Source organism: Podarcis bocagei (assembly GCF_964188305.1).
Source record: "Podarcis bocagei genome assembly, chromosome: 1".
Taxonomy (NCBI): domain Eukaryota; kingdom Metazoa; phylum Chordata; class Lepidosauria; order Squamata; family Lacertidae; genus Podarcis; species Podarcis bocagei.
The window spans coordinates 112438722-112463149 of NC_138125.1; the positions used below are offsets into that span (position 1 = coordinate 112438722).

The window sequence follows — 24428 nt, forward strand, 5'->3', positions numbered from 1 at the left end:
TTGTTAACAACGTGGTTCAGTTGCACGTGGGTTTTTTTGTTGTTGTTAAAGTTATTGCATGGCTGGAGAGAACTACCCTTAAAATAAACATTTACAATAGCTTGCTTATTTGCTTAAAAGCATTTCTAAATCACTTAGTATTTTTGAAATCTGTAAGCGATGTAAACTATGTGATCCTGCCTGCAATTTTTATGTCTGCCTCAAAAAAATGTTGTTGTTTTTTTAAAAAAAGTTACAGAAGTTTCCTTAAAATAATAATTGATGATGATGATGATGATGATGTGTCCAGCACAAATGCCCCAGATATCTATAATCTGGCAGGTTTTATCCACAAGGACTATTGTACTTTGAAGATTTCATCTACTTTCATCTCCAAAGAAAATTATAACCATTTTTTAAAATTTCCAGCAGCAAAAGCGAGTGAGGAGGGCAGGTGGATGAAGCAGACTCAAATGAGCCATGGGCCAAACTGGTCAGGCTACAAAGGACCTGAGACCAAGACAGCGTGTTTTTCGTAGCACGGCCCAGATCCAATCTTGTGGCTGGTGTACGGCCCCGGGCAGAGGTGACATGAGCAACTTTAGCAAAGGGAAGTGGTGGCCAAGGACCACCCTAGGACTTCCTCCCCTGACAGGAAGGAAATATGAACACAACTGCGTTCTCCTAGAGTAGCTACAGTTCCTGATCAGCATCCTTTGCATCCTGATTTCCTGATCCAGCAGGATGAAGACCCATCTCAGGCCAGAAAATATGGCAATGCCCCCATCATCATCACCACTGGAAAGTCTGCACATGTGCAGCTATCAAACAGGGATTCTCGAGAACCAAAACAATGGTGCTTTTTGGCAGAATGCTATGGGATATTTCCATGTACGTATATGCACACAGAAAGTGTTTGGTCCACCTAGTCCTGTATTATCCATTCTAACTGCTAGGAGCACTTCAAGTTCTTAGGCAGAGACTCTTCTCATCACTCATCCACCTGATCCTTGCCATTGACGATGCCAAAGGTTAAATAACAAGAGCAAACTGTGCTGTTCATAGTTGCATACTGTGTTGGGAACATAGGAAGCTGCTTTTGTACCAGGTCAGACTGTTTGTTCATCTAGCTTAGCATTGTCTTCTCTAGGGTTTCCCAGACTTGAGTTGTTTTTGGACTACAGTTCCCATCATCCCTGACCACTAGCCCTGCTAGCTAGGGATGATGGGAGTTGTAGTCCGACAACAGCTAGAGACCCAATTTGGGAAACCCTGGTCTACTCTAACCGGCAGAGATTCTTCCACATCACTTGCAAACCGAGCCCTTTGGTTTGCTGGATTAAACTGCATGCAAATCACGCAAGCTACCACAGCTCCCCACAGTGCTACATCAACCACTTTGCCTAGCACAGATTGGCAAGGAAGGAAAAGCTACGGAGGAAGCCCACAGCCTTGACAGGAAAGATCACAGTTCAATGACAGACCATGTGTCTTGCATGCAGAAAGGACCAGGTAAAATCCTAGGCAACTCCAGGCAGGGCTGGGAATGTTCCCTTTCTGGAACCCTGGTGAGCTGCTGGTGGTCAGTGCAGACTCTGCTCAGCTAGATGGACCAATGGCTCAGTATAAGGCAGCTTCCTATGTCCCAGACAGATGTATCCTGCAGTCTTCTCATGGAGGAGCGTGTGGGGAAAAAATAAGGAGCAGAGATTGGAGCAAATTAAAATGGAAATCATGCAGCTGCCTTCCACTCAAAACACACACACAGCACTCAAAGAATTATGGAAAGAAGCCCAAAATTCTGCCTTATTATGCAGTAAAAATGTTGGCAACTAGCCTAGAGGCTAACAAAACCTGCTGGACAGGGATTTTTCCCCCCTCTCCTGGTTGGTTAGCAACCCTAATACAAAATGGACACCCCTACTTCAAACTGGAGGAGGAAGAACCTCATGTTGTGATATTCCCCCCTTTTATTTAATTTAAAAAAACCTTGCAAGCAAAAAACTGGTACAGAAAATAAACAGGTAGTAGTACAAATTCCACCATCACCACACTTGACTGTGCTCTTTTCCACCTGCAAGGCGTTTTTTTTAAAGGAACAATGAATATGTGCATACTTGTCCATCTTTTGCTGCATGTATAGATCTAGTAGAAGGACCGGACTAAACAATATGACAAAGTTCTCTTTAAAAAAAGAAAAGAATTGTAGCTGGTAGGGGAGATGATTAAATAACTAGCACTTTCTTTTATTTTTCTGAAAGTAATGGGAGTCTGTTCCCTCTGCATAAATATTCTACAGGTTGTCCTCAATATAGCAATTTCAGATTCCCTCAATTTCTCATTATTCCAATCTTAAGCTCAGTTCTCCACATTTGCACATCAGTCTGAGGTGCGTTGGTTTTTTTAAAAAAAAGTTCTGATGTGCAAAAATCTTCAACCCTTTACTGCATATGTCTCCCAATACATTATTATATGCAATTTCACCCAGTACACTCATTTTTTCCTCCCCCCCCCCCCGCACACTCGTGAACACCTAATTTGGTTGCAGAATTTCATTGCAAAATCTGGAGGAGTGTGAATTGAATGTCAAACAATGGCTGTGTTTGCATATCATTTTGGGAAGGGAGAATTGGGGGGGGGGAGAGTTTACTTTTAAATGCAAACTGAACCTAATTTCTCCCTAATCCTTAATCCTCAATATCACAGGGGTGTGTGGTTTTTTTGCTTTTTACCATTGTGATATTAATAATTGTAAAAAAAAATTTGTATGTTTTCTAATAGAAAGCCTGCTGAAAACATTTTAAAAGATAATACAGCAAAGTTTTAAAATCACTCTCGGTGGGATTTAGAGTCTTAAGACGATGTATATAGCAAACTCCTATACATACATTCTTAGACAAATCTTTTCATTTATAATTTTAAGGAATTACAGGAGCATGTCATCTTTAAAAGGTTGGGAAAGTAAGACACTTTGGAAAAGCTCAGCAGACCACATTTTTTTAAAAAAACCCCAAGGAGGAACATGTCCTCAATAAATATGGTGACTTACTATTACTCAATGCAATACAGTTGACTAAAAGGTCTAACACTTCCTTCTATAAATAGAAACACATCCTTTCATTTATACTGTAAGGGTTTTTTTTAAAAAAAAGAAACAGAACCAGCATCCTGTTTTCCTCCTGTAAATGCAGCTATGTAATTAGTATGCATGCTTTGTGCATCACTGTTTCCACAAATCCTTTCCAGTCTTCACCCTCCAACATGGCAAGTATTTTATTTTGGGGAGTGTTAGTTGCTGAGCTGCTAATTCCAGTTTTACCTACGTGGAATGTACTCCCCCCCCCTCCTAAACACCACATTTTTTCCCCCTTTTAATGTAATGGTATGTCCATATCTTCTAAAAATCACAAGATCTGTGGAGGTAGGGAGGCCCACACCACACCATGTAATCTGCTCCCCTTCTCCTCTGTTCTGCCATTAAATAAAACAAAACCCTCTGATTAGTTTGGACAGACTTATTGTACCCTCTCCTCTTCGCAACCATTTGCCACTTCCTCTATTATTAGGCCTGGGTGGTGAATGAGAAATCAAAGTGCACTTCCATCCACAACATATATCTCAGTAATTCATTATCCTAATTTCTTTGGGGAGGAAAGAAGACCTTGTACAAATTTTATCGCTTCATAACCTCATCTTTCAACATCAAAAAAACTAAGATCATGGCCACTGGTCCCGCCACCTCCTGGCAAATAGAAGGGGAAGATACGGAGGCAGTGAGAGATTTTACTTTCTTGGGCTCCACGATCACTGCAGATGGTGACAGCAGTCACGAAATTAAAAGACGCCTGCTTCTTGGGAGAATAGCAGTGACAAACCTAGAAAGCAGCTTAAAAAGCAGAGACATCACCTTGCCGACAAAGGTCCGTACAGGTTACAGATGCTTCAGGTTACAGACTCTGCTAACCCAGAAATAGTACCTCAGGTTAAGAACTTTGCTTCAGGATGAGAACAGAAATCGTGTGGTTGCGGCACGGCGGCAGTGGAAGGCCCCATTAGCTAAAGTGGTACCTCAGGTTAAGAACAGTTTCAGGTTAAGAACAGACCTTCAGAACGAATTAAGTGCTTAACCCAAGGTACCACTGTATAGTTAAAGCTATGGTTTTCCCAGTAGTGATGTATGGAAGTGAGAGCTGGACCATAAAGAAGGCTGATCACCAAAGAATTGATGCTTTTGAATTATGGTGCTGGAGGAGACTCAATATCAAACCTATCCATTCTGAAGCAAATCAGCCCTGAGTGCTCACTGGAAGGACAGATCCTGAAGCTGAGGATCCAATACTTTGGCCATCTCATGAGAAGAGAAGATTCCCTAGAAAAGACCCTGATGTTGAGAAAGATAGAAGGCACAAGGAGAAGGGGACAACAGAGGACGAAATGGTTGGACAGTGTTCTCGAAGCTACTAACATGAGTTTGACCAAGCTGCAGGAGGCAGTGGAAGACAGGAGTGCCTGGCGTGCTCTGGTCCATGGGGTCACGAAGAGTCGGACACGACTAAACGACTAAACAACAACAACCTCATCTTACCACCGAACCATCCATCCTTCAAGGCAAAGAAAGAAAGAAAGAAGCCAAATCTAAAGTCTTGCAAGAAAGCAACTCATGTGCATAGAAGGTATCAGTACTAAGGTAACAAAGGATAAGCGGAAATGAAACGAACAGGTAAAAACATTAATGGAACGAAGAAGGGGGCAGTGTGCACAATGGAAAGGAGACACGACACACATGCGTCCCAACGTCACCCTCTCTCTTGGCTCAGTCCACCAATAATTCCACTTTTAAAAAACCGTTCTCTGCTATTTCTGCATCTCGGCTACTCCCCCGCTGCAAAACGCAAAGCCAAAGAGTAGGTCATATTATACACATGGAACCGAACTATTACGTGTGTCACTGTACAGCGATTTATGGACGCATACCATTCTTATGCTGTCCTGTTTTAAGAAACAGAAATATCCACAAAGTATTCATCTATCCATCCACTCCAGATATGGAACAACTGCTGACAGTCCACACCAACTCAGTTTCCAAATGGCATTATGCCAGAGTTAAAAACAAACTATTGTTTTGTGTGAACAAGCAATGTGCTGGTGCATGGTCGACATGGTTTATTTAGAGAGATGTCACATGGTTTATTTAGAGAGACAGTATGCACCAACAGGCTGTGCATTCAACATTTAACCATGGTTTGTTGTTAACTATTATTTAACGAGACATGCAAAACAGGCCATAGTTTGCTCTCAGACCACAGACTGAAACTGGGTCATGATTTTAATCTCTGTTCTGAGAGCCAGCTACGATAAGCAGTAACTGTAGCGATGCCAATGATTTGGCAATCAGGCCAGCAGAGCATGTTAGATTACCCAACAAAAACCACTCCTAAACTCTTAGTAACATGAATTTGCTGAACCAATTCTTAAAAGGGATACAAAAAAGGGAGGCGTGAGGAAGTCAGGAAAATAAGTTAACTAAAGATGAGAAATTAAAAAAGAGGGAGTTTTCTTTTCTTTTCTATGTGTTTCTTTTTTCTTCTTTTTTTTCGTGTGTAACGTTTATATTTTTGTATTTTGTAATTTTGTATTCTTTTGTTTTTGCATTTTTCTGAACTTTTCTACTGATAAAACTTAATAAAATATTTTTTAAAAAACAAAACACTTAGTAACATTCCACAGTTGTCACCGATATACAGGTTCAATGAAACACAATCTTTACCTAACTGTGACAAGGGTTTTTTCTCTAAACCAGGTTCTAGTTTAACCACATCATCCTTGCTGTTGACAGCAGCAAAGAACAGTATGATGATTGATTACTGATACAGGATTGATTCATGTGAACAAATACGTTTTGTTGAAGCAAGTAATCCATGCCACTTTTTCCAAATACAATCCCATAAGTCAAGTCAATTTGCTTTTTTAAAAAAAAAATCAGCTTCAGCAAAGAGGTCCATTTCTAAACATGTTTTGTGGATGACCCTTCAATAATAAGACATTTGCATTTGTATCCACGGAAATAATTTGATAAGTCACCCAAATGAGTGGCCTGTTAATGCAAATATTTTACCTAGTGTTTTGGCTTCTTCCAAATCTCTGGGTCACGCCAGTCTGCTGCACTGTTTCCAATACACCAAACCCTAAAAGATAGGCTGCTCTAAAATACGAGTGAAAGAAACATCCATTGGCATTATCTGAGAAGCATCTGGATTTTATCTTCAATCTTTTGCAAAAAGAAAAAAGAAAAAAAGGAAAGAAAGAAATCAGGACATAGCTAAACAATCTAAGTGGATGCAATGTGACAACAAAATGTTGAAATAAAGCCATCTGTTTCGCATCAGAAGTTCAGATGTCTGGTTTTAAAAATGTAAAAGGGCTTTATCCAAATTAAATATTTAAAAACTCATATACATGAGTGTCAATTTTTCCAGAATGCCAACTTTTGACATACCAGAAACAAGGTTACAACAAATGGAGTTAGCTGTGTAACTATGTAACACCAAAAGCACAATTAGGAAACCAGTATCTGACGTGGTGACAGTATATTGACCCCTAAGGCTGTTTACAGAATACCAGTCAGCTACTAATTTTACCAATGCATTTTAAATTTTTGTTTAACTACCGTACTTTCATTTTCATGGGCTGAAGAAGCTCACTGTTAAATCAGTATGCAGAGAAAGTCAAGTTAGTTGGTAGAGCACAATACTCTTAATTTGAGAGTTGTGGGTTCGAGCCCCACATTGGGGAAAAGATTCCTGCACTGTGGGTTGTTGGGACTAGGAGACTCTTGTGGCACCTTCCAATTCTACCATTCTATGATTCGAGGAAATAATTTCAGGACTACATTAACCTTTGCTTACCCAACAGCCTGAGTGCTCACTGGAATGACAGATCGTGAAGCTGAGGTTCCAATACTTTGGCCACCTCATGAGAAGAGAAGACTCCCTGGAAAAGACCCTGATGTTGGGAAAGATGGAGGGCACAAGGAGAAGGGGACGACAGAGGACGAGATGGTTGGACAGTGTTCTCGAAGCTACCAGCATGAGTTTGACCAAACTGCGGGAGGCAGTGGAAGACAGGAGTGCCTGGCGTGCTCTGGTCCATGGGGTCACAAAGAGTCGGACACAACTAAATGACTCAACAACAGCAACACCCAACAGCAAGTATTTCATAAGTTTCCACATCAGTTTTCAATCACCAATTCAGAGGCAAGCAATATCTTAAACAAAAGGCCATAATAATAATAATAATAATAATAATAATAATAATAATAATAATAAATTTTATTTATATCCCGCCCTCCCCAGCCGAAGCCGGGCTCAGGGCGGCTAACAACAATCAAATAATCAGTCAAATAATCACACAATCTAAAAATATTTCATTATAAAAATTAATTAAATCAAATTGATGGCAACCAATTAAGCAAAATTCTGAGCAGGTTGCCAGAGGAGGGAGTCAGGCTGCGCCCTGACCAAAAGCCTGGCGGAACAACTCTGTCTTGCAGGCCCTGCGGAAAGATGTCAGGTCCCGCAGGGCCCTAGTCTCTTGTGACAGAGCATTCCACCAGTTTGGAGCCGCAGCCGAGAAGGCCCTGGCTCTAGTTGAGGCCAGCCTAACCTCTCTGAGGCCTGGGACCTTGAGGATGTTATTATTTGCAGACCGTAGGTTTCTCTGTGGGGCATACCAGGAGAGGCGGTCCCGTAGGTACGAGGGTCCTAGGCCGTATAGGGCTTTAAAGGTTAAAACCAGCACCTTAAACCTGATCCTGTACTCCACCGGGAGCCAGTGCAGCTGGTATAATACCGGATGAATGTGCTTTCGCAGCGAAGACCCCATAAGGAGTCTCGCCGCGGCATTCTGCACCCGCTGGAGTTTCTGGGTCAGTCTCAAGGGCAGCCCCACGTAGAGCGAGTTACAATAATCCAGTCTGGAGGTGACCGTCGCATGGATCACAGAACTGAAGCAGCCAATCAGGTACAGTATAAAATATTTAAATACAGTGCATACCCAAATGTACATTACTGTATTCAATTTGTGCCCAGTGAAGTAATATCTCCGTTTCCTAAAAGCAAGACAAAAAATGCAAACTCTCATGATGCTTTGGGGATGATCAATATATGGCATCAATTTACACATTTTAAAGATCTGGTAATCAAACTGATGGCTCACGAAGCTATTACTCTTTAGGTTCCCGATTCATCAATTAATATAAAACATTTGAAAAGTTCTTTTTGATAAATGCTTTTCAATATAGTATTTTAATATATATTGAGATTCATTTTAAATATATGCTTATCCAGATTCCCACACCCCAAGTTCATTTATCAATTAGATTTGAATACTTAAATGTCTAAGTATGGACAACCTATTGATTCATCTTTGTGAATTTCAAAATTATGATGGCGACATGAACATTGAATGAATGGTTTTTTCTGATCTGAGACTTTATAAACCTGTACTAGAGAAAGAGAAGAAACCTCAATATTCCGGAGGGGAAATGCCGTGGCGAATTCAGTGCATATTTGCCACTTCTTGCTCACCAGGACTAGTACTGCAGTATTCTGTCATCAAAATCTCTCCTTTAATTCCATAGTTAAAATCTGATGAGAGTAAAAATGGGGGCAAGGGATGCCAGCATGTTACAGAGAACTTAACTCTGTTTGAAATTCAAGGTCTGAGTTAGATATGTTCATTATTATAGTTATTTTGCAAGTAACTTTCCTTTTTTTTTCCTATCTGAAACTTGTTGATAAAAGCTAAGTAAGAAAAAGCAATTATACACCAAACTGCAACTCAAAGTGGCATCTTTGATGAATATGCAACAGAACTTCATCAGGGGACAGGACATAAATTAAAAGTGTTATTGTTCTTGTAGTCATCACTCTGAAAGGATTGACTACACCAACAAAATCCCAGCTACTTACCTTCTGAAAGCAAGCAGAGTTTCTATGACTGCATCAGAGTAATGACTACTTGTATAATGAGAAGGAGGGAGGAGGGAAGCCTCCGAGCTGTCACAACAAAAGTCAACTTTCTTCTGGGAACCCAACCTGTTGGTGTTGAGTAAACTATTCAAGCCCTGCCTGTACGCTACACAAAGCCTATCCTTTACCAGCCGGCAATATTGCAAAGGGTGATTCTTTCAGCTGTTCCACGAACGTGATTCCCAAAGGTTTACACAACTATGCCATAAACAAATTTGCTCTGGGCTGAGTTTTGGCAAGCTGGAAATCCTTCCACAACCACAACCACCTCCCTCTCCTGTGCTAGTTTTGGCTGCTTTTCAGCGTAAGGAACTGTAGAATGAAGAGCTGGCTGTTTGGAGGATGGAAAAGAATTAAAACCAAGGACTACACCACTATAAATAGAGAGAGAGAGACCAGAGTGGGTTTTTATGCCAGGTAATTTTTGGGTGTGTTCCTTTTCATCCCAAGAAAAAGAAGAGTATTTCTCAAGCTTGCAATGTTCCTGTGATTTGTAATATTTATTCACAGGCACAGTAAGGCATCCTCACTATTAAGGACTGGAAGAGCAATATCAGGAGAATGATTTTTTAATACTTGCACAACCATAAGGGAAGAGAATGTTAAGGCTTCTTAATATTCCAATAAGTACCTCGGCTTCACAGTGTTTGGCCATTCTGATAAACAGAGAGCAGAATTTAGAAACGCAAGTAAACTTAGAAAGCACAGTCTTTATGTTTCTAATTCATTCTAAGAGAATTTAGGATCCTGCTTTTGTATTTACTTGCAGTCAAGGATAGTTATCAGCACCATATTTGGGGTACTGTCCAGGTCTAGGAAATAAAAACAGTATACAGTTAGGACTTTGGTTGTCCAATTTCTGTATTCTAGATATATTATCAGGGTGGGAACTCCTGCTTCTGCAAGTACTGTAAGGATTACATGGTGCTCTGTGGCTCTAGGGTAGGGCCTGGGCAGGCATTACACAGCAGAGCTAGCCAGCTGCTATGTGTTTATCTGCTACTCACCTCCTTACAGATTAGCCCACGGATGCCATTTAGGTGGCTCAGGCTTGAGCCCTGGCTGTTTGTGGCTGCACAGTCATACCAGTTCCCCTGGCAAGTGCAGGTAGTTTAATTACTCCCGTCTTTGCTCATCCTACTGTTTATTTCTAATTTCGGTTATTTTAATAAAGCTGCAGCATTTAATCTCCAAATCTCATGTCCACCTCTTTTTACAATTTTGCACATCAATCCATTTGAACTAAAGCTGGACAGACAAAAGACACCTCAGGCTTTACCTTGGTGGCAACTATTTCCATTCCAATACCACTTGGAAATGAGAGAAACAAAAGAACCACAAGTCTGGTCCTCTGTAACACACATTTTGACTCGTCTTTTATAACGCTCACCAATTCTCATGAGTAAATCAATATGTATTATGGTGAGCTGATGCGGCCTAGATGTGTGACAGCAATGTCTACAATTGTCAGTGAATTCACAGCCATGATTTCAGCTGATAGGCCATGCATCTTTGGTAGAGTATATGCTTTAAAAGCAAGAGGTCCAAGGTAGAATCCTGCCATCTCCAAATAGCACTCTTGTCTCAAACCCTGGAGAGCAACTCCCAGTCACTGTAGTCAGTACAGTGGTACCTCAGGTTACAAACGCTTCAGGTTACAGACTCCGCTAACCCGGAAGTAGTACCTCGGGTTAAGAACTGTGCTTCAGGATGAGAACAGAAATCATGCGGCGCAGCAGCAGCGGGAGGCCCCATTAGCTAAAGTGGTACCTCAGGTTAAGAACAGTTTCAGGTTAAGAACAGACCTCCAGAACGAATGAAGTTCTTAACCCAATGTACCACTGTACTCAGTTAAACAGTCAATGGTCTAACTCAGTGGTCTCATTCACACATAAAGCTGAAATTTGAACCATAGTTTAGTGTTATGAGGACAAGTCACAGCAAGAATGAGGCTCATGCACCCTACCTGGCTCGTTCTTCTCCAAGAGGAGGTGGTTTAGAAGCTTTGGCTTCCATTTTAGAGTAGGCATGGTTTGTTCTTCATAACCACACCCAGACAAACTGAGGTTAATCACAACTGTGGTTTGTCAAAACAAACCAATTTCAAACTGTAGTATATGAAGTTGGCTAGGTTAAAAAAAGCCCATCCAGTTAAGATTAACTACAGTTTGCATTTCAGACAACACACTAAACTGCAGCCAATCTGAAGTGGAAGCAGAAGATTCTCGATCTCTCAGCCACACAGGGGTTGGAGCAAGGAAAGCACGTTAAGTCTGCAGTTTGCTGCACCTGACATGCAGCAAACCAAGAGAGCAAAGGAGCAAGGGAACAACAACACAAGGGAGATTTTAAAATCACTTTCCTGAATTGGCCGAGATACTACACACTTAACTTTTATATGTTCCCTAGGCCACAAATGTTAACTCACCTAATACTTGAAAAATAAAAAGCACCCACATACCTCCTATTACACAACATAGCTAAGCAAAGACACAATCTGCATCATTCTGCAATATCAGATCTGTTCTGCCTGTCTATCTAAACATTAAACATATTAAGTGGCTTTTGCAAAAGCTGGTAAACTTGCAAAACTTTGCTAAACAATAGGGAGGTACTCAGCTATTCCTCTCCCTTCTTTAATTGTCTGATTTAACTCTGATTGAAAAACAGCTGCAAACAATTTAAATTGGAAGCATGTGAAAGTCTGTGCAATGACAACAAAGAAAACAATATTCATTGTTATCTTTTCAACAGGAAGAGCCTGTTGCAAGCTTCCCACCACATTTCTGGTAAGATTAGTGGCTGAACCTGAACCTATTATGGCAAACGATTCCCAAAGCTTGCTTAATTTTTTGCCTACTTACTCAATGGGCACACAAACAGGAAGTATATTTCTAATAGGTTTTGTGAGGAGCATATGATTATTTTCCAAAAGGGATGCAATTTTTATGTTGGAAAGTTAGGGAAAGTATTCTGATTTTTAAAACAACCAAGTCAGAAAGGGACAGATGACATATACACACACAAGACTATTTGCAGGGAATATTTGAAACTAAGCAATACAGCCATTTAGACTGAAACCACGGAAAGTCTTGTGATCCACTTCTACATTCATCTTCTGATTTGTTTTTGGTCTATGCGCTAATTCAGATGTGCATGTACACGGTTTATCCTACACCACTCAGGGACTCATGTGCATGCTGAACATGTGAACTGTCTCTATTGGGAGTAGGGGAATGTACTGGAGATGATGTGAAACTTGGACAGTTAGGGTGATCTGCACTGGTTTCTTTGGTCATTTAGAAAAGGAAAAGTCACAAACTCTTCCTCAGAAGCACACAAACAAAACGGCACTGCATCTTAAAGCAACACTGTTTAGGTTTCTAATTTAATCGAGGCAGAATTTGGGTAAGTCATCAGGCCACATCAGAAATTCTTTCGGCCACTGGTATTTTAAGGAATGTCAGAGCACGGCTTCTGTTAGTCTAACACAGACAAGCATTGTTCACACTGCTCTGTGGGCTGTTCAAAGACGCCTTTTAAATAAGACTGAGCCACGTTTCCCATACTAACAAAGTAGATTACTTAACATCCAGCACATCTTGGGCTTCCAAAGATTCGCCACCACCTCCCTGGCAAATGGCAGGTCTTGTCTTACAGGCTGTTATTCGTGCAGTTTTTAAGCTTATGAATAATACTAATGGTTCTTGGATTTTATTGCAATATGAATTAATTGGGTGTTTCTTGTACAGCCTGTTGGAAGAGACTGTTTTATTTTAGGCTTCTGGGTTGTTTTGAACTGCCCTTGTTACTGAGCAATTACGAATTGACATTTGGTGATTTGTTTTACACTCTTCTGTTGTTGGATTGTTTCATGTATTGTTTTTATCCATTACTTTGATATTTACTCACTGCCTTAATGTGATTTATATTCTACATAATGAGATACTATAGAGACCATTTCTGATTTCTCTATACAGTGGTACCTCGGGTTAAGAACTTAATTCGTTCTGGAGGTCTGTTCTTAACCCTAAATTGTTCTTAACCTGAAGCACCACTTTAGCTAATGGGGCCTCCCGCTGCCGCCGCCGCCGCACAATTTCTGTTCCCATCCTGAAGCGAAGTTCTTAACCTGAGGTAATATTTCTGGGTTAGCAACCTGAAGGTCTGTAACCTGAAGTGTATGTAACCTGAGGTACCACTGTACTACCCCCACTGTCAAAGGTACTATGCCTCTGAATACCAGTTGCTAGAAACTACAGGAGGGGAGAGTTCTGTTGAGCTCAGGTCTTGCTTTTGGGTTTCCCAAAAGGCATCTTTATTGCCACTGTGAGAACACAAATGTTGGGACTGGGTTGACCACAGGCCTGATCCACCAGGCTCTTCTATATCTGGTATGCCTGCACACTGTCTCACCATAATGGTACATGCTCTCGTTATCTCCTGCTTGGACTACTGCGATGCAGTCTACATGGGGCTACCCGTTGATGGTGTCTTGGAAACTACAATGGCCTCGGTCCTGTATACCTGAAAGAGCGTCTCCACCCCCATCATCCAGCCCGGACACTGAGGTCCAGCGCCGAGGGCCTTCTGGCGGTTCCCTCGCTGCGAGAAGTGAGTTTACAGGGAACCAGGCAGAGGACCTCCTTGGTAGTGGCGCCTGCCTTGTGGAACACCCTCCCAGCAGATATCAAGGCAATAAGCAACTATTTTACTTTTAAAAGACAACTGAAGGCGGCCCTGTTTAGGGAAGTTTTTAATGTCTGACACTGTATTGTTTTTATATTCGGTTGGAAGCCGCCCAGATTGGCTGGGGAAACCCAGCCAGATGGACAGGGTATAAATAAATTATTATTATTATTATTATTATTATTATTATTATTATTATTATTATTATTATTATTATTACTAATCCAGAATACGGCTGCCAGACTGATGACTGGGAGCGGCCACTGGGACCATATAGAACACCGGTCCTAAAGGATCTACATTGGCTCCCAGTACATTTCCAAGCACAATTTAAAGTGCTGAAGCCCTAAACAGCTTCAGCCCTGTATACCTCCATCGCTCATTCTGGAAACAGATCCAGCTCTGAGGACCTCCTAGCAGTTCCCTCACTGCAAGAAGTGAGGTTACAGGGACCAGAGCTGGATTTAAACTGCTGTGGGATGCAAAAGTCCCTGTCAAAGGCCTCGCCTTCTGCCAGGTTTCAACCTCCCTCGCAATGCCACAAATCTTTCCACAAATGCCAAACATGCCCCAGTGTTATTCACAAACTCTTGTCCACTGTATTTTAATTGTGTTTATGAATAAGAAAGAATAATACAGATATTACTCAGCAATCTTTTACAAGTCTTAAGAATTTGCTGAAGAAGCGTTCTCTCTCACATAGTTCTCAGTATAATTTTTGTTAAGAGTTCATGAGAGTCCTGCTGCACTCAGCCAAATCAACAAAAGAAAACAATTTTTCATCATATTCAGCAGCTGACAAACATTCAGGCTCCCTAGGGCAACACCTCCCAGATAGATGAAGATTGTTCCCTTAATCGCCGCAGAACCTTCAGATCATTCTTAAAGAAAAAACACAATATAACAGTGTTTATATATAAACAACTGGCATATAGCCACTGTTATCTATATGACATAAAACTACTTACGCGCTAAATACTTTAACCCGCATCGCCTACCAGGCATGCTTACTCATGCATTAGTATAGCGGTTGTTCCTTTTCTTTTAAAAGCTGGCATCTTTTTTGCCATCCAAAACACAGGCCTTCAGGATGCAGATTTATGCTACAAGTACAGGCAGTGACCATTTTAGACATGTCCAACTGACATGAACAGGTCCTTTTGGATCTGGAAGAAGGTAGAACAGGGGCAGAGCAGAACGAGGCAGGGGGGCCACGTTTATACACGCTGCACCAACGCATGTGGTGGCCGGGAACAGAACCCCCACGCAAAATGGTCACCGTCTTTATCCAAAATGTTGTTTAGGCCTCAACAGGATGCACAAAGAAAACCAACCCCTTAGTTTTCACTGGAAAGATTGTTTTGAGATGGACTGTCTCCTAGCAGTAAAGCTGCTAGCAGGGTCCAGTATGGTTTCAAACTTAGAATAAGAAGAACCTTGCTGTATCAAAGCAAAAGTCTGTGACTGTTTTAAGCCAGCGACTGGATGCAGTGGTAGGCTGGGTAAGGGTGAAAATATTGAGACCGAAGGTGTCTAAGAGCACAGTGCTGTTCAGGGGCATTGTTTTGCCTATGGGTGCCATACTAGCACACCAGATTTACATATTGCTAACTGCTTTTATTGTATATTTATGCATTTAATATGCCTTCTGTAATAGTATGGTGTTCTTGCTCTTTACCGATTCCATTTCCTAACTGTTTTCACACCTAAAACAAAATCACAACACTGAATTGTCAAAACAGTTTTTCCAAGTATAAAAATGCTTAGCAGTAAGAGCTGTTTTCAAACTTAAGAATAAAAGCACCATACTATTACAGAAAGCACCCAAATGCATTTATATTTTCCTGCAGAACACACATTTACACAATAACATATTCAGTAATATTCTCAAGTTCTGGACCTCTTTTCTCTCTTAAAATATACCTTCAACACATAGTCACCCATAAGCCCTATCATTTGTTTATAGACTTCTGACAGGACACCATTCATCTTGAGCTAAATTCTACTTGCACACCCTTGTTTCTGCTCCACATGTGCACATTATCTTCCCACACATCTTTTTTTTCCACCCTGGTAGCTACATTCCCCAACCCCCAAAAGCTCCCTTGATCTGCTTCCCACAGCAACACTCTCCAGTGGTGAAAGGCTACAACATCAGCACTGAAGATATTTCAAACACGCAATGAGGATTTCTGGCAAGCTATACTAGGAACCACACCAATTCCTGGACACAGCAGGATTAAAAACACTACAGGCCTGCGTCATAGGCCTACTTGGCGCCAGCTTAGTTTCAGAACGGAGAAGAGGTACTACAACTACCAAAATCACTTTCCACCCTCCTTACCACAAGGTCATCTTAGCACCTTCCATGATAAAGCAATAAAAGAAAATTAAACACTGGGTTTTGAAACTGCCCGCTTGGAATTTAAGTCTACTGATATTTTCAAAGGAAACGTTCACACACTGCAGTTTACCGCCATCTTCTAAATTTCAACTGGCTGCAGTGCATAACCATTTTGCAGGAGAAAGGGAAGTGCTTAAACCCGATTCTGAGCAGCCAACTTAAAATGTATAATCGTATGCTTTCAGGTCGGACTGGTGGGTTTTTTTTTTATTTTGCACTGTGATGTTCGCTAGCCTCTCTTCAGGCAAATAAATAGTGAAATTTAGGGGGTCTGAAGCACAGAAAAAGCTAGTGCATTCTTTTCGGGGATGAGCAATAAGTGGCTTAAAGGCAAAAGTATTTATTATATTTTATGTATACAGTGGTGCCTCGGGTTAAGTACTTAATTCGTTCCGGAGGTCCATTCTTAACCTGAAACTGTTCTTAACCTGAAGCACCACTTTAGCTAATGGGGCCTCCTGCTGCCACTGTGCCGCTGCTGCACGATTTCTGTTCTCATCCTGAAGCAAAGTTCTTAACCCGAGGTACTATTTCTGGGTTAGCGGAGTCTGTAACCTGAAGCGTACGTAACCTGAAGCGTATGTAACCCAAGGTACCACTGTATATTTTTTATGTATATTATTTAGCTGCAGAAGAAAGGACCGGTTTACAGAATTTCACTAGATCACTCTTCCTCTTCATTCTCAGTATTTGTTACACAAACTTCTCCAGTCTTTGTTATGGTTATCACTACTACATTTTTATCTTGTCCCTTCTTCAATAAATTCCAAAGTAATATAAAAAGTTCTTGCCCTCCTTTTTTACTCACACTGCAACCCTGTATGGTAGGCTGAGAGTGAGAGAGTAAATCACCAAAGGGCTTCCAATGGAGTTAATGACTTACAGAATTTTTGAACCTGGGGGTCTGGGTCCAAGTCTGACACTCTAACCCAGGGTTTCCCCAAACTTGGGTCTCCAGTTGTTTCTGGACTACAATTGCCATCATCCCTGACCACTGGTCCTGCTAGCTAGGGATGATGGGAATTGTAGTCCTCCCAACAAGTTTGGGAAACCCTGCCTCACCACTATGCTACAAGGGCAGCCGACATACACTCCAATATCTTCTGTTTGTATATGTTTTTCAGAGAAGAGTTTCCCTAAAGAAAGATGACTAGTGTCTGCCTCACAGCTGTTCACCTCCCGTCCTCATGGGGACAGGCCAAAGCTTAAGCCATTTTAACACATTTTCCTTTGGACTAGGTTTTTGTAGCTAGGGTTAAGCCAATAGTGTTCCTGCTTAATTATCATTTATAGCCTGTTCCATCTGAAAGGCTCAGGGTGGGTAACAGGAACAAAAGAACAAAACCGGAACCTTAACGAAAGCAGAACGGAATGCCAATATGGTAAAATCCGTAAGCAAGAACCATGCGCTCCTCTGTCCTACCTCCCACTTCTCTTGAGAAATGCCAATCTTCCCAAGCAATTATACCGATCTTATCCCGCCTTCTCTTGCAAAACAGATCACATATTTACCTAAGTGTGCTTTTCTGTGCATTTTATTCAGCTTTGAATCAATTTCTAATTATCTATACAATATTGTTTTCATCATAAGGATATGGCTTTTTGCAAAGAACCCAAACTTCAGGGGAACAAATGCACACAGATAATATCATATACCAAAAAAAGAAAAAAAGAATCTGAGGAGCATGTCACTACTGAAAACATTAAGACCAACAACAACTCTTCAAATGCTAGAAGCAGCAAACGAACTAGGGAGGTAACTGTACCTTCAGATGGCAAGGGAGTCAAGGATGAGCTAAAGGAGGAAAAGGTGGTTAGAACACTGACCTTAACACACTGCCTTTAAAACTGTTTTATTTTTCACTACTTAGAGAAACTAGGATGATTTAAGTGCAACACATATTTGTTCCCTATGTTCTCTCCAACTCCAGGAGAGTTGCTGCTTCGGTTAAAAAAGGCTTGTGGTAGGATGAACAAGCTGCTAGGAAACATGAAGATACTTGGGCTATGTGGGGAGTGTACTTTTGCAACTTAATAGTAAAAAAATCAAATGCAACAGAAGTCATGTGTCTGCCTCTAAAGCAGCTTCCCCGTACCTCTTTCCTCCCCTTCTCTCCCCAGTAATATCCAAGAAACTAAACCGTGTGATAGGACTTCATCACACCATGAATTTTTCCCACCCCCAGAAACAGAAGCTAATAAAGTGGAATGGAGAAATGAGCAATGCAATGGCATCGCATCATACATTTCAGTTGCTGCTCCTGTCAGCAGTCATATGATCCCTACTGTGTCTCATTCCAGCCTCCAGATGATGTTTACAGCCGGAGCATCTGCATTTTGATGTTACAATAAAGGAATGCACATGCATATTTCATTCAAAAATCAATTGCTTTCAGTTAGCGTGGGGTTTAACTGCCACATCCATTCTAAGAACATATGAACATCAGTTCATGGAAGAGACTGCCTTCATTGTGTTGTTCATTCATTCATTCATTCATTCATTCATTCATAGGAAATTACTATTACAAACACTGTCCCCTTTGGGGGATTACACAATCTTTCCAGTAACCTCGTTCAGATACGGAGGCGTGGGAACTGCTGTGCTGCAATAAAATGTTTCAGTGGATCGTGTTTACCAGTTAAATTCCAACAGTTAAAAAATAATAATTATGGGAAATAAAGATTAGTGGATACCAAGCTACTACAAACCAGGGCTGAACCTTACACCAGAAATACACAACATGTTACTCATTTATGACTTAGCAAGGGAACTTAGCTGAGTCACTTGATCTTGTATACGGATGGGTCTCTCTCTCCCCCCCCCCCCCATATCTACAGTATTTCCTATGGTCGCTATGGCAGCCCCAAACAAATGAAAACACAACAGTGAGTTGAGGACAACGTGGATATGAAAGTTAGCAAATATTTCCTTTTCAACACCACATTTTAGAGAATGGAAGGGGGGGGGAAGCAGAAATCTTAAAAACACATATCGTCACTGAAAGGCTATAGGTGATGGTTTTCTCATCTTGTTCAAAGCATACCTCCCTAACAGCACATCTCAGAAAACACTAATTTAGGGGACTGAATGTACTTCACCTAAAGGACATTCCTAACTCAAGGGTGCTTCAGCTCACATCATTTCCTACCTAGTCCCCACAGCTGACATCCACTGGCAAGGGACAAGAGAGAGTTGCACAGTCCAGAGATGCTAGTATTCTTGTGCACCATTTCCTCCGAGTTCAATAGCTGTTTGTATACATCTGAACATATAAAAAGACTACCTTATTCCAAGTCCACCTTATACATGGGTCCATCTAGCTCATTAACCTGACAGGAGTTTTCCAGGGTTTCAGCCAGCAATCCTTCTCAGCCCCAACCTGGGACCTTCTTCACGCAGAACGTATGTTCTACGTTGTGTGACAGCCCTTCCCTAAAGCAAAGCTACCTCGGTTTTGCTTCTGTGCACGTGGCCTTTATAAGCAAACTTCTCTACAACGTCTCTACAACTCTCCCACGTACAGGGAAGAGAGACAATGATGTTTTCTTTGGGATTTTCTTTGGTATTGTTCCTGAAAGGGCTTTGACAATATAATCCTATTCACACTTACCTAGAAGGAAGCTTAACTGAGCAAAGTGGGACTTGCTTCTGAGGAAACCTGTATACTAGGATTGCACTCTGGCTGGCAACAGCTCTCCCAAAGTTTTAGACAGGCATCTCACGCAGCCCTACCCAGAGAAGCTGGTAAATGAATTTGAGATCTTCAGCATGCTAAACAAAACCTGGAAGAGTGCTACACTGTCATATCCTAAACGGAATAACAATCTGTTTGCACTTCCCCCAAAAATGACATGTCTAAGACATTTTATGAGTAAGTGGAGTAGAAATGCACGTATGTTTTAAGTGAAATATATGAACTGGGGCATAACAAAGGTCACTTGGCTTATAGCTGACTTTTCTGCGTATTTATTCTATTAAATTTCTATCCTGCCCTTCCTCCCAAGGCAGCAAACATAAAAAATAAAACAATAAAAATACAAACATATTAAAAATATTTCAAAACAATTTAGACTGTAGGCAGTCTAAACCATAACCCCAGAGGTATACAGTGGTACCTCAGGTTAAGAACTTAATTCGTTTTGGAGGTCCGTTCTTAACCTGAAACTGTTCTTAACCTGAGGTACCACTTTAGCTAATGGGGCCTCCTGCTGTGGCCGCACCGCCGGAGCACGATTTCTGTTCTCATCCTGAAGCAAAGTTCTTAACCCGAGGTACTATTTCTGGGTCAGCGGAGTCTGTAACCTGAAGCGTCTGTAACCTGAAGTGTGTGTAACCCGAGGTACCACTGTAAATTTAAGAGTCCTATGAAAAGCCAAAGGATATCCCACCATTCTGAATCAAAGTAAGGGGCACACATAAAGCAGAGGGACTTCAACCTAAATGAAGTTTTCTAGGAGGCACCAGGTGCCTTGAAACAAAAAAAAACCCCCATCAGCCACTTATCTGTACTATTTATACCCTAGTCTTCACTCCATGGCGCTCAGAGCAGCCTTCCATATGGTTCGCAGGTGGTCTACCAACCAGGAACCGTTCAGGGCAGATGCCTTTTCACTTTGTTGAGCCACTTCATGTCCCTTCGGAGTGTTCATTACATCCTTTGGCCCTGATCCCAAAACCACAGCACATGCGTTTTGCATTATTGTCTTTTTTTTATTTAACAGCCTTTGTTCGCATTATTAAAGCAAGCAGCACTTGAGTTCTGATTTGTTCTTCTTCCGTTACAGCTTCCCTACTTGCTGTGCTTCAGCATGGACAACAGACAAGAAGCAGACCCATTCTTCTCTTTCCAACTTCTCTTTCTGGCTCGCAGACACGGCGAGTACTCTCTGCAATACCGTCAGCTAATCCAGACGACTAAGAAATATTTCTTCCACATAATTAAGCTTTTAAAATAGGCTTGGTGTCCCAACAGATTTCCTGCCTATAACCAAGACATATTAACGTACAATGATATGAAAGAACAGGTTCTGGCCTGTTGCTAAAGTAAATTCCTATCATAATCTACAGGGAAAAATGAAATCTGCACTTTTGTGCTTCCACTATACTTGCACACAAACCCGACACAAAAGACAGATTAGATTATTTTCAGAGCGGCGTACTCTGTTTCACACACCCTCATTTATACCTGCACAAAACGAACAATGAAATGCCTTGGGGAAGAGACTAGAGTGTTACTTAGCCTGGCTACATTGCTCCTGGTTTCTTTGGACAAGGCCAGCACCTGAACTTCTCCAACAATATTTTCAGATTGTCAAGCTGCCATGTGCTGAACTACCTGTTCTTTTATTTTGTGTACACAAACGCTAAGTACAGTCAGCACACTTGTTAACTCTTCAGATGCAGCCCCTGAGGAGGAAGTGAAAAGAACTGGAGACACAGGAACAACATTCACCCTTAATTCCCCTTGGAAGCATGATTGAACCTAACCATTCCAATGGACTGGAGGCAAGTTTCAACTTTTCAGTTTAGTGGCTTTTTTCTTTTCAGTAACCAAAGGATGATAAGGAGAAGACAAAGCACACTTATGAGGTTATTCTTGCGGTGCCTTCCTTGCACTACTAGATTATGCATTTTTTATTTTGTTTTAAGGTTTTCTTTATTAGGAGCACAGCTGTTCCCTCCACTAACACCCCACGTATGCTTTCCCTGTTCAGAGAGATTTCCCTTCAACTCTACATCACAGTCACACATAGGCGCCGACTCCATGGGGCTTGAGGGGGCTCGAGCCCCCCCAAAAAAATTTTTGGGGGGGCTCAGCCCCCCCAATAATCTCGGGCGGGCGCCCTTCCAGCAGAGCGCCGCCGCCGTCCCCCGCCTCCTCCCCACCTGCTCCTTCGCCAGCCAGCCAGCCGCGCGCCCTAATCGGAGAGCCCCGGCCGTCCCCCGCGAGATTAGGGAATCCCTGGGGGCGGGGGCTCCTGCCTCGCTGCTTCGCAGCACCACCGCCACTGCCAAGGCACTGCCGGAAATCCCGCGAGAACAGGGGAATCCCGACTGGCCACACCTCCCAGCCAGCCAATCGGCTGGCTGGGGGGGCGTGGCTTGCCCTATTTAGGGCCGGAGCCACTTTATTTGCATATTCATGAGCTTATTTATTATTCATGAGCTTTCCCGGGGCCCCCCAATATTTTTTCTAAGTCCACGTCCCTGCAGTCACATACATGCTAAAGATGGTTTGCTACGTAGCAAGGAGATTTTCAAACTGTGCAGATTCCTAAGCATTCCCAGGTATTGCCTTTCAAACGCTCGAGCCCAACAATTGCCTTTTATGAAGCTAAGTTGACCTGACCTCCATGGGTGTATTTACTGAATCTGAACAGGGTGCATTGTAAGGTGCATTATTTTTTCACCAGAACACTCTGTCCACATCCCCTCCCTTCTCCCTCTCTCCAAGTGTTTCCACATTGAATTTTACTTCTAAGGATGGGTTTCTCCCACACACAAACTTTTTATAACAGGAAAAATATCAGCATTTTACACCAGATTGGCTCTCCATTATATCATAGAACGCTTTTCACACGCAAAAAAAAAACCCCACAAAAAAAACAACCTCACAAAACCAGGCTGCGATCCTGTGCACACTGATGTGGAAATGTGCACCATGGAACATTAAATGGGTATTTGGGTTTTATGCCTTTTCATTGAGTCCTGATCTGCTTATTCCAAAGTAAATGCCCCACAGCCTGCTCCCCGTCCCAAGCAAGTGTGTATACTATACACTGCTTAAGAGATACACACACATAGATAGATAGATGGATAGATAACGTGAGTATGAAATACGTGCTTCTTACAGTGCGAGTCTAAGCAAGCATGCTTACTCAGAAGTACTCTGGCGAGTCTTAACTGCAATCCCCAAACAGAACACCCAAAACTGTCAGGAAGAATCAGAAACTAAATCCAAAGAGGAAATGCTCTGTTCGACTAAGCCAAACGGGTTTCCCTTGGGACATGGCGGTCTCTCCTTCCTTGGAGATCGGGTGACCACCTGTCGAGGATTCTTCGGCTGAGGTTCTTGCATTGCAGGGGGCTGGACTAGATGACCATAGGGGGTCCCTTCCAACTCTACATTTCATTGATTCTATGATCACAGCAACTCTACAGACCACGTTCTTCACGTGTTGAGGTCTCTGTCGAGTCAAAACCACCACCACCCCAAACACAAACGCCCCCACCCACCCCGCTCCACCTCTAGTGAAACTCTCGACCTCTTGGCCAGGGCAGAAGAAAAGGAGGCGGAGCGCGCCCGAAAGGCAACTTGTTGCAACTTAGCCAAGCTGCTCGATCAATCCGCAGAGGCTTGCAAGGGGTGGGGGTCGGGAGGGTGTTTTGCGTTGCTTCCGCGAGCCTTGAAGCAGACGGCAAAGGCTGCGGGTGCTGCTTACCCGGAAGGAGGGAGGCGAGCCGGTGCCGCGCTCGTCTGGCCGTCCATTCCTCTCCAAGGCGGCTGAGGCTGCAGGCTCCAGGTGGAGGAGCTTGGAAGTCCTTTCCGGCGGCGCGCGAAGGAAAGCGCCCCCGCCGAGGCGCGCAGGCAAAGGCAGCCGCCCGCCCGTCTCACCTGCGGCGGCGGAGGGGCAGAGCGCGCTCAAAGGAGGCGGCAAGGGCTGTCGCCCCCCCGCCGACGGAGCGCGCCGTCCCGCCGCCCTGGGAGGCAGCAGCCCTGCATTCTTCGCCTCCTTCCCCGGCTGCGGCTGCTGCCCTCGCACGCCCAGACGGTCCGCTCTGAACCTCGCTCCCTCTCTCTCCTTCCTTCCTTCCCTCCTCCCTCCTCCCTCCTCCTCCTGCTTCCCCTGGGGCTCAGCGGGAGCCCGGCACGGAGCGCCAGAGGGATGGGAGGCTGCCCTTTGAAACCACACCTTGGAAAACTTCGCCAGGGAGTGGGGAACTGGCAGCGAGGAGCCTTCCCGGACGCAAACGCCAGAGGGAAACAGAGCTTCCCTGTTCCTCCGCGCTGCTGCTGGCGGTGGCCGCCGTCTCCTCCTCCTCCTCCTCCTCCCCCCGCTTCGGGAGCCCTCGCCGCGGCTTCCCGCCTTGGCGCACACTGGCCTCGCCACACGCGCGCGCACGCCGCCGTCCCTCAGCGCGTTTTCCCGGGCTCAGCCTCGGCGCTGGAATTCCCCCCTCTTTTCACCCAGCTAACTGCCGGAGCAGCAGCAGCTGTTCCCGTTAACGGGCTGCTCCAAGCTGCCGTCCCCCATTCCGGCCGCTAGGGCGGGAAAGCCAAGCGGACCGAGAGCCGCTTGCAGGTGGGGGAGTGGGAGGGACTGAT

General features: G+C 43.1%; 1 protein-coding gene across 7 annotated transcripts in view; it reads right to left on the reverse strand.

Annotated features, from left to right (window-relative positions):
- Positions 1-24116, reverse strand: part of COBLL1 (cordon-bleu WH2 repeat protein like 1) — an 86015-nt gene extending 61899 nt beyond the window's left edge. For 3 of the 7 annotated variants that reach the window (XM_081197827.1, XM_081197829.1, XM_081197825.1), the window contains exon 1: positions 14068-14279. In XM_081197827.1, the coding sequence (XP_081053953.1) occupies positions 14068-14264 (197 nt within the window). In that variant the 5' untranslated portion in view covers positions 14265-14279. Of the gene's footprint in view, positions 1-6094; positions 6191-8948; positions 9038-14067; positions 14280-14665; positions 14704-23544 lie in introns of those variants that run through there. The other 4 variants (XM_081197826.1, XM_081197828.1, XM_081197831.1 and 1 more) reach the window with 4 other exon arrangements.
- Positions 24117-24428: the final 312 nt, after the last annotated feature.